Genomic DNA, 16928 nt, shown 5'->3' on the forward strand with positions numbered 1-16928 from the left:
AGGAGAGAGGGGGTAGATATTCAGGTCCCGCTGGGCTGCAGGGAAGTCAAGTCCTTGGTCGGGGCAAAAGGGCTTGATCTTTGGCAAAGGGAGTGGGATGTAAAATAGTAAGGGGAGGCAATTTTATTGCGTGCACTGGTCAATAAAGGAAGAGGTGGGGAGCATGGGATGTAGAAGAGAGGAAGTTGTGTGGAGTAGACTACAGTTTGGGCACACAGGTTTGAATGCCACATTGTGGATGATAGGGAGACATGAAACTGGGCTGTGTGATGAGTGTTTAGTGGAGGATACGGTGAGCATATTTTGTGAACTGTATGACATAGAGAGAGAGATATTGTGTAAAAAAGTTAGAGGTTGGAGTTTGGGTGGTGTAGTGGGGGGATGAAAGTGGTGTCTTGGGCTCTATTTAACTTTCTTAGAGGAACAGGACTAATGAAGATCATTTAATGTAGGCTGTGACTGGCCTCCCACTCCAGTACAGTAGGTGGCGTTGTATGCACCTTAAACGTCGAATGCAATCTGTCAACCCAAAGAAGAAGAAGAAGACTTTCCAATGTAAACAAACCGTAGGCTAATCGTGAGCATGGCGAGAAATATGGACAGTCTCGTAAAGGTAGTTGTATCTCGACTTTATCTTAGGTCAGACAAAATGGACTACTTTATAGTGTATTTATACTTGATCCATTTGTTTCATCCATGTCACATATCTAGCTGTATCTGGACCTAGTCAACACGCTAGCTTCAATGCTTTATGGCTAGCTGCACATGTTACACATTGTGTGCAACTTAGGAGACAACGCTAGCTACTTATATACTGTACCTTGCCCTAAAAAAATGCATATTGTCGACAGCAATGGCCATGGTCACCAGCAGCAAGTAGCTAAAGCTAGCAAGCAAGTTCCCTGGCTATTACATTTGGGCGAACGTTAGCTCTCTAGCCAGAGTCAAAGTAAAGTGAGTGCCAATTTCTCTCCAATTTCCCAATTCCTTGCGATATGTCAAATGTAGTTACCTAACCAATTCAGCCCCACATCCCGACCTTCACGTTGCAGATGTTGACAAAACAGCATCCTAACCAATGTTTCATCCAGTCTGCCATTTGATAAAGCTGACCTTGTAATTTTTTAAATCTTTATTTAACTGGGCAAGTCAATGAAGAAGAATTTCAATGATGACATGGGAACAGTGGGTTAACTGCCTTGTTCAGGGGCAGAACAACAGATGTTTTACCTTGTCAGCTCGGAGATTCGATCCTGCAACCTTTCGGTTACTCGTCCAATGCTCTATCCACTAGGCTACCTGCCGCCCACATTGAGTCACGCATGCTTCCAAAACATCAAATATTTCATAAGCTGCCTTTTCTATTTCTGTAGATTTAGCCTACCTGTGCTTGATGGCTAAACAATAGATTATAGGCCTACTATCATGTGGGCCTAACAAGCTCTCACAAGCTATATGGCATGATGACAGAAAGGTTACTTTTCTTGCAGGCCCATGGAGGCGGAGGGTATGACTCCGACTTCAGTGATGACGAGGGCCAGGGGGAGACGTCTCAACGTGGAGTGAAAAGGTAAGGGCCAGATGACCATATAGCAAACTGAAATCCAAACAATTAGCCTAGTTCAAGATACTACATACCATTTTTTTTGTTTTTTCTCATTAATGTTGACCTGCAGGAAACGTGAGGATGATCTTCTGCGGAAGCCCTTTCAGAAAGGAAGACACACAAAGGTGGCACATAGGGATGTTGCCACTCATGAATATGACAGGTACAGTATCGGTCTCTTTCATAATGAAGCATCGTTGCCTGACGTCAATTATGTTTTCTGTTAGTGACTGCAAGTGTTTTGTGTTCCCACAACAGGGAGGAAGCCAGAAACCGACGTCATCACCTGATATCAATGAATGCTGTATCCTTCTAAAATTGACGATGAAGAGTTTTCACAAGTAAGAAAACGATGAAAGGTCCCCCGTCGCATGTTAGAGTGCATTGTGATTGACGATTCATGTTTGGGGGTGTGTACCTGCCAGAATAGCAGCAAAGTTCCCCCTGAATGTGCTTCACCCAGCAACAATGTTCAATATCTATTGTTTTTTTCCCCAGGATGCAATATTGATTCAGTTCCTTATTTTTCTACATGATTTTATTACCATTGATTCCCTAACCATTTACCTTCAGTTTGAGAGACATAAAAAGTTTGTCAGTGACTACATATTGTATTATGGTGGGAAAGTGGAGGATCTCAGACGCTCCACGTAAGTTTTGCTTTTGTTTTTAATGTTGCCTAATATGTGGAGTAGAGATCTTCCTAATGATACCTTTCTGTGTGATATGAAAAAAATGCTGACACGTCATTTGTCATTGTAAACCTAAGGGCCAATGATAAATCTGACCTGGATGTGGTGCGTGAAAACCATCGCTTCCTGTGGCGGGATGAGGATGAAGAAGAAATGACATGGTAAGTACTGTTTAACAAAATACTTGTATTTGCCACTGTTGGAAATATTGGTCACCAATAGCTGCTCTTTTATTATCAGGGAGAAAGAACTAGCAAAGAAGTACTATGACAAGCTCTTCAAAGAGTACTGTATCGCTGACCTAAGCAGATATAAAGAAAACAAGGTATGTGGTATTTTTTTATATATATACAGTACCGTTCAAATGTTTGACTTAGAAATGTCCTTGTTTTTGAAAGAAAAGCAAAAATTTTTGTCCGTTAAAATAACATCAAATGGATCAGAAATACAGTGTTAACTTTGTAAATTGCTATTGTAGCTGGAAATGGCTGATTTTAAATGTAATATCTACATAGTTGTACAGAGGCCCATTATCAGCAACCACCATCACTCCTGGGTTCCAATGGCACGTTGTGTCAGCTAATTCAGGTTTATCATTTTGAAAGGCTAATTGATCGTTAGAAAACCCTTTTGCAATTATGTTAGCACAGCTGAAAACTGTTGTCCTGATTAAAGAAGCAGTAAACCTGGCCTTCTTTAGACTAGTTGAGTATCTGGAGCATCAGCAATTGTGGGTTTGATTAGAGGCTCAAAATGGCCAGAAACAAAGAACTTTCCTCTGGAACTCGTCAGTCTATTCTTGTTCTGAGAAATGAAGGGTAGTCCATGTGAGAAATTGCCAAGAAACTGAAGATCTCGTACAACGCTGTGTACTACTCCCTTCACAGAACAGGGAAAACTGGCTTTAACCAGAATAGAAAGAAGAGTGGGAGGCCCGGTGCACAACTGAGCAAGAGGACATTAGTACATTAGTGTCTAGTTTGAGAAACAGACACCTCACAATTCCTCAACTGGCAGCTTTATAAAATAGTACCCGCAAAACAGCTGGTTTCCAGCTACAATAGTCATTTTACAACATTAACAATGTCTACACTGTATTTCTGGTCAATTTGATGTTATTTTAATGGACATTTTCTTTCTTTTTCTAAGTGACCCCAAACTTTTGAACGGTAGTGTTTATGTAAGTGTGCATACATAGTGTTCTATTGGTATTATGTGATTAATGAGGATGACTGCACTTTTCCTCCAGTTTGGGTTCCGATGGCGCGTAGAAAAGGAAGTCGTCTCTGGCAAAGGTAGTCTTTATTACATTTTAAATTGAGACATTTATACATTATAAATGTATACATTGATGAAAGTTCTGTTTATTCGTTTGTTGTTTATTCAGTTAACCATTAAAATGCCAATACCTGGAGTCGGGGACATATGTTTGTACATATCAACCAACTATTCTAGTCAGAAGTAATGCGACACTCTACCACTAGATGGCGATAAAGGTCAAGGCGTGCTTACTTTTGACTCAGCTTTCAGGGGTTGACAACCCTGTTCTTGTAATACTACATGGCAGGCACGTAAGGTTTTTAGTTTACCTCTTTAGATTTCGACTGGGGATAGGAGGGTGAAATGTATCCAACCACTAAGAATAGTCAGTAAGCTTAGTTGGTGAGCTGATTTCTAGAAGTAGGTGTGGTATCTGGTTGGAACAAAACTCGATGGTGCCTGCGGCGCTCCAGGATCAGAGTTAACCACTTTTGCTTAACATTAATTTCGGAAACCCAGAAATAAAATCTACCGTAATAGTGTCAGACGCTCGATTAGGTTCTGGGGGAGATGTATGAGAAAATATACTAGATACTGACTGAACTAGCAAAGTCTCCACTCCCCTAAATGGAAACTCTCAGCCAGAGCATGGATTGGTCATTGTATCCCATTATGTCGAAAATAATCACCAGATAAATGTACAGTGCCTTGCGAAAGTATTCGGCCCCCTTGAACTTTGCGACCTTTTGCCACATTTCAGGCTTCAAACATAAAGATATACAACTGTATTTTTTTGTGAAGAATCAACAACAAGTGGGACACAATCATGAAGTGGAACGACATTTATTGGATATTTCAAACTTTTTTAACAAATCAAAAACTGAAAAATTGGGCGTGCAAAATGATTCAGCCCCCTTAAGTTAATACTTTGTAGCGCCACCTTTTGCTGCGATTACAGCTAGCTGTAAGTCGCTTGGGGTATGTCTCTATCAGTTTTGCACATCGAGAGACTGACATTTTTTCCCATTCCTCCTTGCAAAACAGCTCGAGCTCAGTGAGGTTGGATGGAGAGCATTTGTGAACAGCAGTTTTCAGTTCTTTCCACAGATTCTCGATTGGATTCAGGTCTGGACTTTGACTTGGCCATTCTAATACCTGGATATGTTTATTTTTGAACCATTCCATTGTAGATTTTGCTTTATGTTTTGGATCATTGTCTTGTTGGAAGACAAATTTCCGTCCCAGTCTCAGGTCTTTTGCAGACTCCATCAGGTTTTCTTCCAGAATGGTCCTGTATTTGGCTCCATCCATCTTCCCATCAATTTTAACCATCTTCCCTGTCCCTGCTGAAGAAAAGCAGGCCCAAACCATGATGCTGCCACCACCATGTTTGACAGTGGGGATGGTGAGTTCAGGGTGATGAGCTGTGTTGCTTTTACGCCAAACATAACGTTTTGCATTGTTGCCAAAAAGTTAAATTTTGGTTTCATCTGACCAGAGCACCTTCTTTCACATGTTTGGTGTGTCTCCCAGGTGGCTTGTTGCAAACTTTAAATGGCACTTTTTATGGATATCTTTAAGAAATGGCTTTCTTCTTGCCACTCTTCCATAAAGGCCAGATTTGTGCAATATACAACTGATTGTTGTCCTATGGACAGAGTCTCCCATCTCAGCTGTAGATCTCTGCAGTTCATCCAGAGTGATCATGGGCCTCTTGTCTGCATCTCTGATCAGTCTTCTCCTTGTATGAGCTGAAAGTTTAGAGGGACGGCCAGGTCTTGGTAGATTTGCAGTGGTCTGATACTCCTTCCATGTCAATATTATCGCTTGCACAGTGCTCCTTGGGATGTTTAAAGCTTGGGAAATCTTTTTGCATCCAAATCCGGCTTTAAACTTCTTCACAACAGTATCTCGGACCTGCCTGGTGTGTTCCTTGTTCTTCATGATGCTCTCTGCGCTTTTAACAGACCTCTGAGACTATCACAGTGCAGGTGCATTTATACGGAGACTTGATTACACACAGGTGGATTGTATTTATCATCATTAGTCATTTAGGTCAACATCGGATCATTCAGAGATCCTCACTGAACTTCTGGAGAGAGTTTGCTGCACTGAAAGTAAAGGGGCTGAATAATTTTGCACGCCCAATTTTTCAGTTTTTGATTTGTTAAAAAAGTTTGAAATATCCAATAAATGTCGTTCCACTTCATGATTGTGTCCCACTTGTTGTTGATTCTTCACAAAAAAATACAGTTTTATATCTTTATGTTTGAAGCCTGAAATGTGGCAAAAGGTTGCAAAGTTCAAGGGAGCCGAATACTTTCGCAAGGCACTGTATTGCCCCAAAACAAATAGATGTGTGATGTCTGCCATTGATGCTTCCAAATAAATATCCTCCTTCCCTTGGTACTCAGGAAGTAACTACACAAATAGAGTAGCCATTCAATTATCCACTTGTAAATGATTTTAAAAAGCTTTGTGGATGATCGCTTTATGGATGATAGAAAGTATAAATAGATTAGGTTATTGGGAAATGTTACAAGGTGAGTGCACTGAGAGACTTTAAGTAATGCATTGAACAGATCTATTCTTGCCACTCCGAGAAAGCTGAATAAGCCAATATGCTGTACCAGATTAAGTCACTCTAGCTAATCCCGCCCTTGTATTTTCGTTTACTGCTATTCTGTAGGCAGTGCCACAGGATTAAAAGGCTGACTCAGAACATCAAAGTTCACAGCCCGATGCTCTGTTCTATCATTCCCTCTTCAATGGGATGCAATGACCAATCCATGCCCTCTTATCCGACCGTCTACATGTGTAAGAGGCCAGTCATGTTCTCTCTCTGGCCAATGCTAGTCATTTACATTTACATTTAAGTCATTTAGCAGACGCTCTTATCCAGAGCGACTTACAAATTGGACATACTTTAGTTTCATGCTATCTCTGTGTCACAGGTCATGTTGCTTTGGGTTAGGTCAAGTATTGATCTAATCATGTGTAATGAACGTTAGTTACCCGTTTTGGCCACACCAGGAAAGATTCAGCAACAGCACTTCTTTCTTACTATTATACAAGGTTTTCTATAAAGCTTTTTACAGCTGTTGTTTTGCCAAAGGGGACATAAATATTTTTTCACCCTCTGTACAGCACGTCATTCATTTGATAAGAAAAGGACCCGATGCTATTGTTAGAAGGACCGTCTCTCCACAGCCTTATATTTCTGTCTTCTCCTCACTGGTGGCGGTGTCAGAGGAAGGCCCAAAACAATTGTCAAAGACTCCAGTCACCCAAGACCTAGACTGTTCTCTCTGCTACTGCATGACAAGCGGTGCCGGAGCACTAAGTCTAGGTCCAAAAGGCTCCTTAAGAGCTTCTACCCCCAAGCTATAAGACTGTTGAACAATTAATCAAATGGCCACCCGGATTATTTACATTATTTACCCCCACTTTGTTTTTACACTGTTGCTACTCGCTGTTTATTATCTATGCATAGTCACTTTACCCGTACCTATATGTACAAATTACTCCGACTAACCTGCACATTGATTCGGTACTGGTACCCCATGTATATAGCCTCGTTATTGTTATTTTAGTCTTCTTTTTTTTTTGTACTTTTAAAATGATTTCTTAACTCTATTTTTTTGAACTGCATTGTTGGTTAAGAGCTTGTAAGTAAGCATTTCACAGTAAGGTCTACATCTGTTGTATTGGGCGCATGTAACATAACATTTGATTTGTTCTCGTGTCTGCCGCTGGAGCGCTAGGGCCCCTAAACCCTCTTAACGTCTGAGCCTTAGCATACTGTTTACATGCCATCTGTCTTAGCTAAGACCATGTCTGTCCATCCCCATATGGCAATGGTGTGTCCGCCTACTTTAGCATGTGACAATGTGTGCTCCTTGAAACCGAGTTGACACGATTCAACAAAGTGTGTCCTAAATCAACACTGTTGCCAACCAAGCTGGTGTTTGGAGAATCCCCCAGTCTGAAGTAGGTAGGGCCTACGTCATGATGAGACTGGAGTGCAAACCGTAGAATCTGTCGAGACTGAATGGGATGCGTGGGATAACGAGTAGTTCCGGTGTTTGGGTTTTGGTCACTGGTTATTTGGATGTGTCAGGTTTGGGTTTGGCTGAGAGTTTCCTTTTTGCAAGGGCAGAGACTTCGCAAACCAGAACTCTCCATTTGTAACATGGCCCAATTACGCAAGATTTTAGTTCTGGGTTAACCGAGATTAGTACACATGTGAAGATGTATTGATCAAGCAAGGTCAGTAGTTCATCTTTCGACATGTCTGTCTGCAATCACTTTGTAATTCCACGAGTTGGATACTTTCTGTTCAAAGGTCCCAAACATAAAAACATGGAGCGTTTAATGATAGCGAACATGGAGACATAACTGAACCAATACTGCCTGAAGAGAGATGCTAGGGAGTGCTAGGTAAAGGGGAAGTAATCAGGGTAGTGATGAAGTCCAGGTGTGCATCGTGATGGGTTGCCAGGACCGGTGGTTAGTAAACTGGCGACGTCGAGTGGGGGAGCAGGAGTAGACATGACAAATATGCTTTTTTTTATTTATTTATCGGGCAGACCCCCAATTCTGAGTGTTGGACCACTTAACCACTGTTGACTCAAGCAGCATCGGCATTGGTTTTTTATAAACAATATTTGTGAATTATTGATGACATAATCATCATTTATCTCTATTATGTCGAGAATGTTTAGACCGCTGCGCTACTCGGGAGGCTGTAACCATCCACATCTGATGCTGTGAGTGCACGCCGCTGGTCAAAGGCGAGCGATTAACTCTTTATGTTAATCGCTCATGTGAACCACAATCCAGAAGCTGTGTTTGAGCATTTAGAAACGTCAATAATCATTGCTTGCGATGCAGCTTTCCAAACATATGGCCCATGTATTTTGTCTGCGAGAAAGAATCCTTCAAAAAAAAAAAAAAAAAAAAAAAAAAAAAAGCTACACTTACTGTAGCAGTGTTGCACAGATCCATACAGCTGTGAGTGCCTCCATCCGATGAAACTACACTTCCTCTACACAGAGTTACGCTTATACACAGGTGTTTGGCACATGTTAGATGGCGAATTAGCACAGGTGGTCGCCTCGGTCTTCTGTTTGTCCTCCGTAAACAAGCGCTGTAACATAGAGATGACGTGTGGCAGCCCTAACTCTGTAAAGGTGTGTTTCAATTGAACCTTTTTTGTTGTTGTTTTTTTTGTAAATGATCTCTTGCTAAGGCGCAGTGGTTAAGGGCGCTGTATTGCAGCGCCTGCTGTGCCACCAGAGACTCTGGGTTCGCGCCCAGGCTCTGTCGTAACCAGCCGCGACCGGGAGGTCCGTGGGTCAACGCACAATTGGCCTAGCGTCGTCCAGGTTAGGGAGGGGTTGGCCGGTAGGGATATCCTTGTCTCATCGCGCACCAGCGACTCCTGTGGCAGGCCGGGCGCAGTGCGCGCTATCCAAGGTTGCCAGGTGCACAGTGTTTCCTCCGACACATTGGTTCGGCTGGTTTCCGGGTTGGATGCGCGCTGTGTTAAGAAGCAGTGCGGCTTGGTTGGGTTGTGTTTCGGAGGACGCATGACTTTCAACCTTCGTCTCTCCCGAGCCCGTACGGGAGTTGTAGTGACGAGTAGCTACTAAACAATTGGATACCACGAAATTGGGGTGAAAACGGGGTAAATAAAAAAAATGTATTTTTAAAAATCTCTTGCTGATATGAAAGAGAAGGTCCTTATGCTTCCAAAACCGTACCGCAAGTGATGCGGCGTGTTAATATTCAGACCAGGCATTAACAAAACTCCCCCGTACAGAAGACGCCTTCGTCCAATGATTCTTAGGGGTAAATGTAATGGAACGGAGAGACGTGATCAGGGGCTAGTTTTGGGAACAGTTGTTGGTGGAACTTTTACAGCATGTTTTTGGAAAGTCAAACGGCATAGAAGCCAGACACAGTGTGTCCAAACTAAAAGGACACTAGAGATCCATTCCAGTGAGGTCATGCTCTGTATCTCTAAGACGGGGCGGGGCCTCTCCCTAGAGAGTAACTCCCTTTTCATTGCTTAACATGCTTTATAATCACAGCTACCAGAGTCGTTCCACGGAAAAGAGTGCCTTTTGTTTGGGTAGTGTAATTCTTAAAAATAAAAATAAATGTAAAAAACTTTATTTCACCTAATTATAATATTCTGACATAAAGAGCACATGTTCCACTTCATAAAAGAAACATGTTTTCCTATTTCAAAAGGTAAAAATAAGCCAAATTACAATTAAAGTAACAGGAAAAGGGCCAATTAAAGATTCAGTCGACCTTAACAGGGTTGATGATTTAATCTTAAATCAGACATAACTCCCCTTGTGATGGGGAATGGAAGCATGTTGTGTACAACAGGGAGGGGCAATTGAAAGCAAGCGTAACAAAAATGTACTTGTTAAAAAAACGTTTCTTGCCCATCTATTTGTGGGTAACAGGATTGATGTGTTATGCTCGACTCTCAGTTTTCTACCACAAAACAACAAGAAAATGACAAAAACATTTTTAGAATCAGCTCACCTTCTTTTACACTATGATTTGACTATTAGATGTTCAATGTTTTTGCTATTAAAACGAGAGTTCAGTTTACGTGACAGGGTTGACCTTAAAATGAAGGACAAACGTAAATGAATCCCTTATCGTATGAAATGAACATTCATCTTCACAAATTACTTTTGTAAATCAACAACAATAGGGCAAAACTAGGGTTTTACAATGATGGTGAAAGCTTGGAGAAATGTTGGGGTTAAGTGGGTTAAAATCTTCCACGAAGTAAGAAAAACCATGAGGTGGAACATGCCAGAAAGCAGAAAGTTTTTTGCATATATATATATATTTTTCATATAAAAAATGTGATGTATTAAATGTTCCATGTGGTTTATATTAAAGGTCACTTCATTTAATATAACAGGCTTTTAAAAGTCAATATTAGTGCACAATTTAAATGTCTACTATTGTTAGAACGACTCGCCAACATCCGGGAGAATGGAGCCTTATCTGGCAGATAAGGTGATAATTAGCCTGCACGTGCAGCTCATGGCATGTAGCCATCTCCAGCGGCCTAAAGTCATGTTGACACGGTCTCTCTAGAATTCCCCGCTAACTCTTGTTGCTTATGCTTTTCCATTGGTAAGTATAAATCACAGCTGTCAGCATCGGAGAGAATGGTCTTTATTCTGGCAGATAAGCCCTTCATGTGAAGAAGGCAGCTCATGGCATGTTGCCAGCTCCAGCAGCCTGGGGTCAGGTGAGGTCTAAGGACTCCTAAACAGCAGGATGACAAGAAAGAAGGGGGGGAACAGTCCCGGCCGTTCATGACACTTTTCCTCCTGGGCAATCTGGAGGATCCATCATTAAGCCTGCTAAAGATAAACCCAGGCTGTTGATGGTCAATCAGGGTTAAGGCATGGACACTGGCCAGTTCCTGCTTCATGTCTCCTGCTGTAGGAGGAGAGGACTAAAAGGAGCCCTGGTGGTGCAAAATAAGATTAGACCGCAGCAGTAGGAACCTCGGCAGGTCAACCACAACTGTTGACTGTTGATAGGAATGGAGGTGTCTTCTGACTAGTCACATCCTATATACAGTGCCTTCAGAAGTAGTAAATACCCTTGACTTATTACACATTTTGTTGTGTTACAGCCTGAATTAAAAATTGATGAAATATATTTTTTCTCACCAATCTACACACACTACCCCATAATGACAAAGTGAAAACATGTTTTTCCAATTTTTTGAAAATGAAATACAGAAATATCTAATTTTCAGAAGTATTCACATCCCTGAGTCAATACTTTGTAGAAGTATACTTTGAGTCTTTCCACATCTGGATTGTACAATTATTATTTTCAAAATTCTTAAAGCTCTGTCAAGTTAGTGGTTGATCATTGCTATACAACCATTTTCAGGTCTTGCCATAGATTTTCAAGCCGTTTTAAGTCACAACTGTAACTAGGCCACTCAGGAACATTCACTGTCTTCATGGTAAGCAACTCCAGTGTAGATTTGGCCTTGTGCTTTAGGTTATTGTCCTGCTGAAAGGTGAATTAATCCCCCACTGTCTGATGAAAAGTAGACTGAACCAGGTTTTCCTCTAGAATTTTGCATGTGCTTAGCTCCGTTTGTATTTTTTTATCCTGAAAAACATAACGATTAGAAGCATACCCATAACATGATGCAGCCACCACTATGCTTGAAAATATGGAGAGTGGTACTCAGTATGTGTTGTATTGGATTTTCCTCAAACATTACATTTACATTTAAGTCATTTAGCAGACGCTCTTATCCAGAGCGACTTACAAATTGGTGCATACACCTTATGACATCCAGTGGAACAGCCACTTACAATAGTGCATCTAAATCTTTTAGGGGGGTGAGAAGGATTACTTACCCTATCCTAGGTATTCCTTGAAGAGGTGGGGTTTCAGGTGTCTCCGGAAGGTGGTGATTGACTCCGCTGTCCTGGCGTCGTGAGGGAGTTTGTTCCACCATTGGGGGGCCAGAGCAGCGAACAGTTTTGACTGGGCTGAGCGGGAACTGTACTTCCTCAGTGGTAGGGAGGCGAGCAGGCCAGAGGTGGATGAACGCAGTGCCCTTGTTTGGGTGTAGGGCCTGATCAACACTTTGTATTCAGGACAAAAAGTGAATTGCTTTGCCATATTTTTTGCAGTTTTACTTTAGTGGCTTGTAGCAAACAGGATGCATGTTTTGGAATATTTGTGTTCTGTACAGGCTTCCTTCTTTTCACTCTGTCAATTTATGTTAGTATTGTGGAGTAACTACAATGTCCTATCACAGCTCTCGACCTTCGCCTCTCTCGAGTCCGTACGGGAGTTGCAGCGATGAGACAAGACTGTAACTACCAATTGGGGAGAGAGGGGTAAAAAAGTAAAATAATAATAATTCCACTTTGACATTATGGGGTGTTGTGTGTAGGCCAGTGACAAGAAACCGATATAATCCATTTAAAGTTCTGTCTGTAACACAACAAGGTGTGAACTAAAGATACAGCCATGTTTATGCACCTTTCCTCCAATTGAGAGCTAATTTGACTTAATTAGTAGTGACATATGTGATAATGAAGTGCACAGGGGAACACACCCTTGTTGAGCTTTACATTGGCATTTCTCGCATCGTATTCAGACTATCCTATGTGCATAATCTGCCTTAAAATAGGTATAATACTGGGTGACTTCATATACTTGAAAATATTTCCCCCTCAGTCTGTTCTCTTTTAATGAAACCTGCCCAGATGCGGGTTTCCGAGGTTTTGCACCAAAAAAACTGCAAAATGCAGGTCGTCATGAGAGTACATTTGTTTTTACCCGATACAGATTATTACTCAATCACTCTCTATTGCTCCACTCTGTGTGGTATGGAAATGCAGTTGAATCCTGTTTCTGTTGTGTTGACACTCTAGGCCAGTTTCTGTGTGGGAACAAGCGCTGTGAGAAGGAGGATGGCCTGAAGAGCTGGGAGGTGAACTTTGCCTATGTGGAGCAGGGAGAGAAGAGAAACGCACTGGTCAAACTCCGTAAGAGCTCTGTTGTTTACTGGCCATCTAAGCTAGGGCTGGGACTTTTAAATCCTCGCTCCAGTAGCATGTCGAAGTGAATCGCATTCGTAAAGCCAAAAGAATAACTCCCTTCTCTCATTGTGATCCCTGAGGAAACTCCGACATGCGACTTTGTTTACTTAAAAGTAAATGTTGCAGTCTGTCACAGTAATCATTTCCTAGGTCACATCCTCGATTCCAATTGTTTGCCATACTGACCGAGATGGTATTTTCTAGGACTCTGCCCCGAGTGCTCCTTCAAACTCAACTATCATCACAAGTAAGTTGAATCTCTAATTGTTCCTTGTCAGTTTATCATCGTCTATTGAAGACGTGGGGTCTCTGGCCCCTTTTTGTGCTGTCAAGATGTCACAGTTAATGTTTGACGATTGGCAAAATTGAAACAAGTGACTTTTTTTCAGGAGAAAGGAGGTGATCGCCAAGAGAAAAAGACCAAAGTCGTCTGAGGAAAATGAAGTTGAGCCACAGTCAAAAAGATCCAAGAAAGGCTCCAAGAAACACAAAAACAAACATAAAAGGAAGCACAAAGGCAAGACTCCACCGTTTCATATCTTAGTACAACCATGGTTATAGGTAAACAAAAATAACAGGCCATGGTGATCAAATTAAAAGTGCAGAAGGTGTTTGTACTAATGTCTTGATGGTGTAAATGTAATTAGGATTTGCCGACTCACGACCATGAACAACTTGCAGTGAGTATACCAAACATTAGGAACACCTTCCTAATATTGAGTTGCTACCCCCCTTTTGCCCTCAGAACAGCCTCAATTTGTCAGGGCATGGACTCCACAAAGTGTTGAAAGCATTCCACAGGAATGCTGGCCCATGTTGACTCCAATGCTTGCCACAGTTGTCAAGTTGTCTGGATTTCATTTGGGTAGTGGACCATTCTTGATACACATGGGAAACTGTTGAGCGTGAAAAACCCAGCAATGTTGCAGTTCTTGGCACAAACCGGTGTGCCTGGCACCTACTACCATAACCCGTTCAAAGGCACTTATACATTTTGTCTTGCCCGTTCACCCTCAGAATGGCACTCATACACAATCCATGTCTGAATCTTCTCGAGGCTTAAAAATCCTTCTTTAACCTGTCTCCTCCATTTCATCTACACTGATTTGAAGTGGATTTAACATCAATGTGGGATCATAGCTTTCACCTGGATTCACCTGGTCAGTTTATGTCATGGAAAGAGCAGGTGTTATTGTTTTGTACACTCGGGGCTCCCGAGTGGCGCAGCGGTCTAAGGCACTGCATCTGTGCTAGAGGCGTCACTACAGACCCTGGTTCGATTCCAGTCTGTATCACAACCGGACGTGATTGGGAGTCCCATAGGCCGGCACACAGTTGGCCCAGCGTCGTCCGGGTTTGGACGGGTGTAGGCCGTCATTGTAAATAAGAATTTGCCTAGTTGAGTGAAGGTTCAAAATAAAAAATAGCCCTACTACAGTGTTGAGATATTAGGGCAATTCCACGTTAACAGTGACACTGAGACTCTGATTTTTCACTTTTAAAATGCGTGTCAAACAAAAACCAATGAAGTTAAACAAACCATTCAACTTTATGCACAAGGGCTACTTTTTAAAGATGTCCACTGAAAACTTTACAAAACACATTTACTGGAAGAATTGTGCAGAAACAGAATGATGGTACAAACAGCACAAACCATTATTCTGTTAACAAACTTTTCATTTGCGCTGTTCTTAAAGTACATTTGTTTTTGTGAAGTTTTCTGTGGAAATTGTGAAACGTAGTCCTCATACAGAGTTGTACGGTTTGTTTAATTTTTCAATCATAGGTTTTTCATTTTACATTTTAAAGTGAAAAATCGGACTCTGTTACTCTTACTGTGGAATTGTCCATTACATAATAGCTGGCTGAACACGTTTTGCTTGTTAATGACCCTTCAACGGTCATGTTGCTTTTTTTTGTTGTTACTCAATGTCAACTGCGCATAGTTGGCTGTCCAAGTTAAACTGACTGATCCCTTCCTGTGTTCCCCTTCTCTCTCCCCTTGCAGACCACTCCTCCCCCAGTAACTCTGAGGACGACTCCCAAGAGTCAGACAAAGGTACCGTTCGTTCTCACTCTCCACCTCCCTACCAAAGTCGAGCAGTTTATTATCTTACACCTTCAGAGCAAGCAGAACAGACTGGGCCTAGTGTCCACCTTCATTACAGGTGCCTTTTAAAAACCTTTTAAAACATGTGTGCGAGCTTGGCCCTTAAGCCTCCGGGGAGTCTTCCCTGCAGCCCGACAATGGTCATGCTATTATTGTGGCTTCGATCCATTCACACTGTCAGCTGCACTTGAAGTATGGGCCTGCTTACCCTCTGTTGTCGGTTTAACATGAATAAAAGCCAGTCGTTGCACACGAAGGCCAAACTCTAAAGCCAAGGCGCAGACCAAGGGCCATATACTCTTATACGTTTAAGTCGACTCTTCAGACCCTCTTCAAACCTTAAGCGCTGTACCTAATTTTTTTCATGTGCTGCAGTTGACGCTTGTTATACGGGCTTGTTTATGATTGAATGTAGTACATGAAAATCTCTTGATGAATAACATTTGTCTGATTTGTATGGTCTCCTTCCCGCCCTGTAGCAGAGGGAGAACACAGTGAGGAGCCAGATAGCCTGTCGGAGGCAGACCACTGGAAAGGCCCAGCCCCCACCATGGAGGAGAAGTCCAGGTGAGCCTAGCACTCTCACATTAGCTCACCTTTACAATGTCCTGTTAGGCCTTTGGCCACTAATACCAGCCATTTAAAGTCTGACGTGACTATTTTCTGTCTTCCAGGGAGGAGAAGTTTGACGAGTACTTTGAGGACATGTTTCTTTGACCACCTTGACCTTGGATTTCTGCCAGCAAGAGTCTGTGTGTCCAGACATTGATGTTATTGATTTGGTTTTAGAAGTTGTCCTCGTTGAATATTTGAGTTTATCGGAAGCTAAATAAAATCTCATTTTTTATTTATTTTTTACAACTGAAATAAAGACTACAATATGCATAGAGTGCCATGTAAAACCACGAAGAACTGCCAAGAAAGATCAATATCAGAAGAAAACTAGAGGAAGCAAAACATTCAACCATGGTAGTAGAGACACCAAATAAAACCCAATGCATTGGAAAGTGCATGTATTAACACATCGTTAATGTTCTTCCTGTAGGGTTATCGTTGACCAATGTTCTGTCTATAGGGTTATAGATGTCCAAACCAATGTTCGATGCTGTAGCGCTACAATTTGGAAGCTGTGAATTATGCCTGAAGTGGCCCGTGTGCTCTTTTCGTCAGGAAATTCAGATGCGTGTCCATTGCCCGGAGATTAGACACAATGGCTTTAATCTTCAGTAATTACTCTCTCTTCTTTCTAAAGGAGTCCACAGATACAGTGAGTTAACCTGCATGAACGGTTATCATGCGTTAAAGAGGAAGTCGACCATCGTACATATTCTACTTTGATCGGTGTTTCTCTGTGCTAATAAATGTGCCCTATTACCCAATTAAAGAGTTTGGATGTCATATTACAATACTGTAGGCATATGTTGTCACGGAGATAAGATTGCATTTGATTGAATAACCTTTTGCTCTGAATTGTCCTTGATTGAAAAATGTACACTGTCTTACATACTATATGTGTCATATAGTTAATGCAGTGTACTGTTTAAAAATAAAGTGCTCTATAACGGCTGTATATGATGACACGGGATGATATTGATCAGGAAACACCTCATGCAGGCATCGCTCAAGGTGCT

General features: G+C 41.8%; 1 protein-coding gene across 1 annotated transcript; it reads left to right on the top strand.

Annotated features, from left to right (window-relative positions):
- Positions 1-473: 473 nt before the first annotated feature.
- fra10ac1 (FRA10A associated CGG repeat 1) lies at positions 474-16867 on the top strand. The gene is made up of 14 exons (XM_035734649.2): positions 474-613; positions 1491-1570; positions 1677-1769; positions 1865-1910; positions 2180-2256; positions 2376-2459; positions 2539-2623; positions 3548-3593; positions 13020-13133; positions 13392-13434; positions 13577-13704; positions 15196-15246; positions 15777-15864; positions 15972-16867. The coding sequence occupies exons 1-14, from the start codon at positions 584-586 to the stop codon at positions 16012-16014; spliced, it is 1008 nt and encodes a 335-aa protein (XP_035590542.1). The 5' UTR covers positions 474-583; the 3' UTR covers positions 16015-16867.
- The last annotated feature ends 61 nt before the right edge of the window (positions 16868-16928 follow it).

Source organism: Oncorhynchus keta, chromosome 24 (genome assembly GCF_023373465.1).
Source record: "Oncorhynchus keta strain PuntledgeMale-10-30-2019 chromosome 24, Oket_V2, whole genome shotgun sequence".
Lineage (NCBI taxonomy): Eukaryota > Metazoa > Chordata > Actinopteri > Salmoniformes > Salmonidae > Oncorhynchus > Oncorhynchus keta.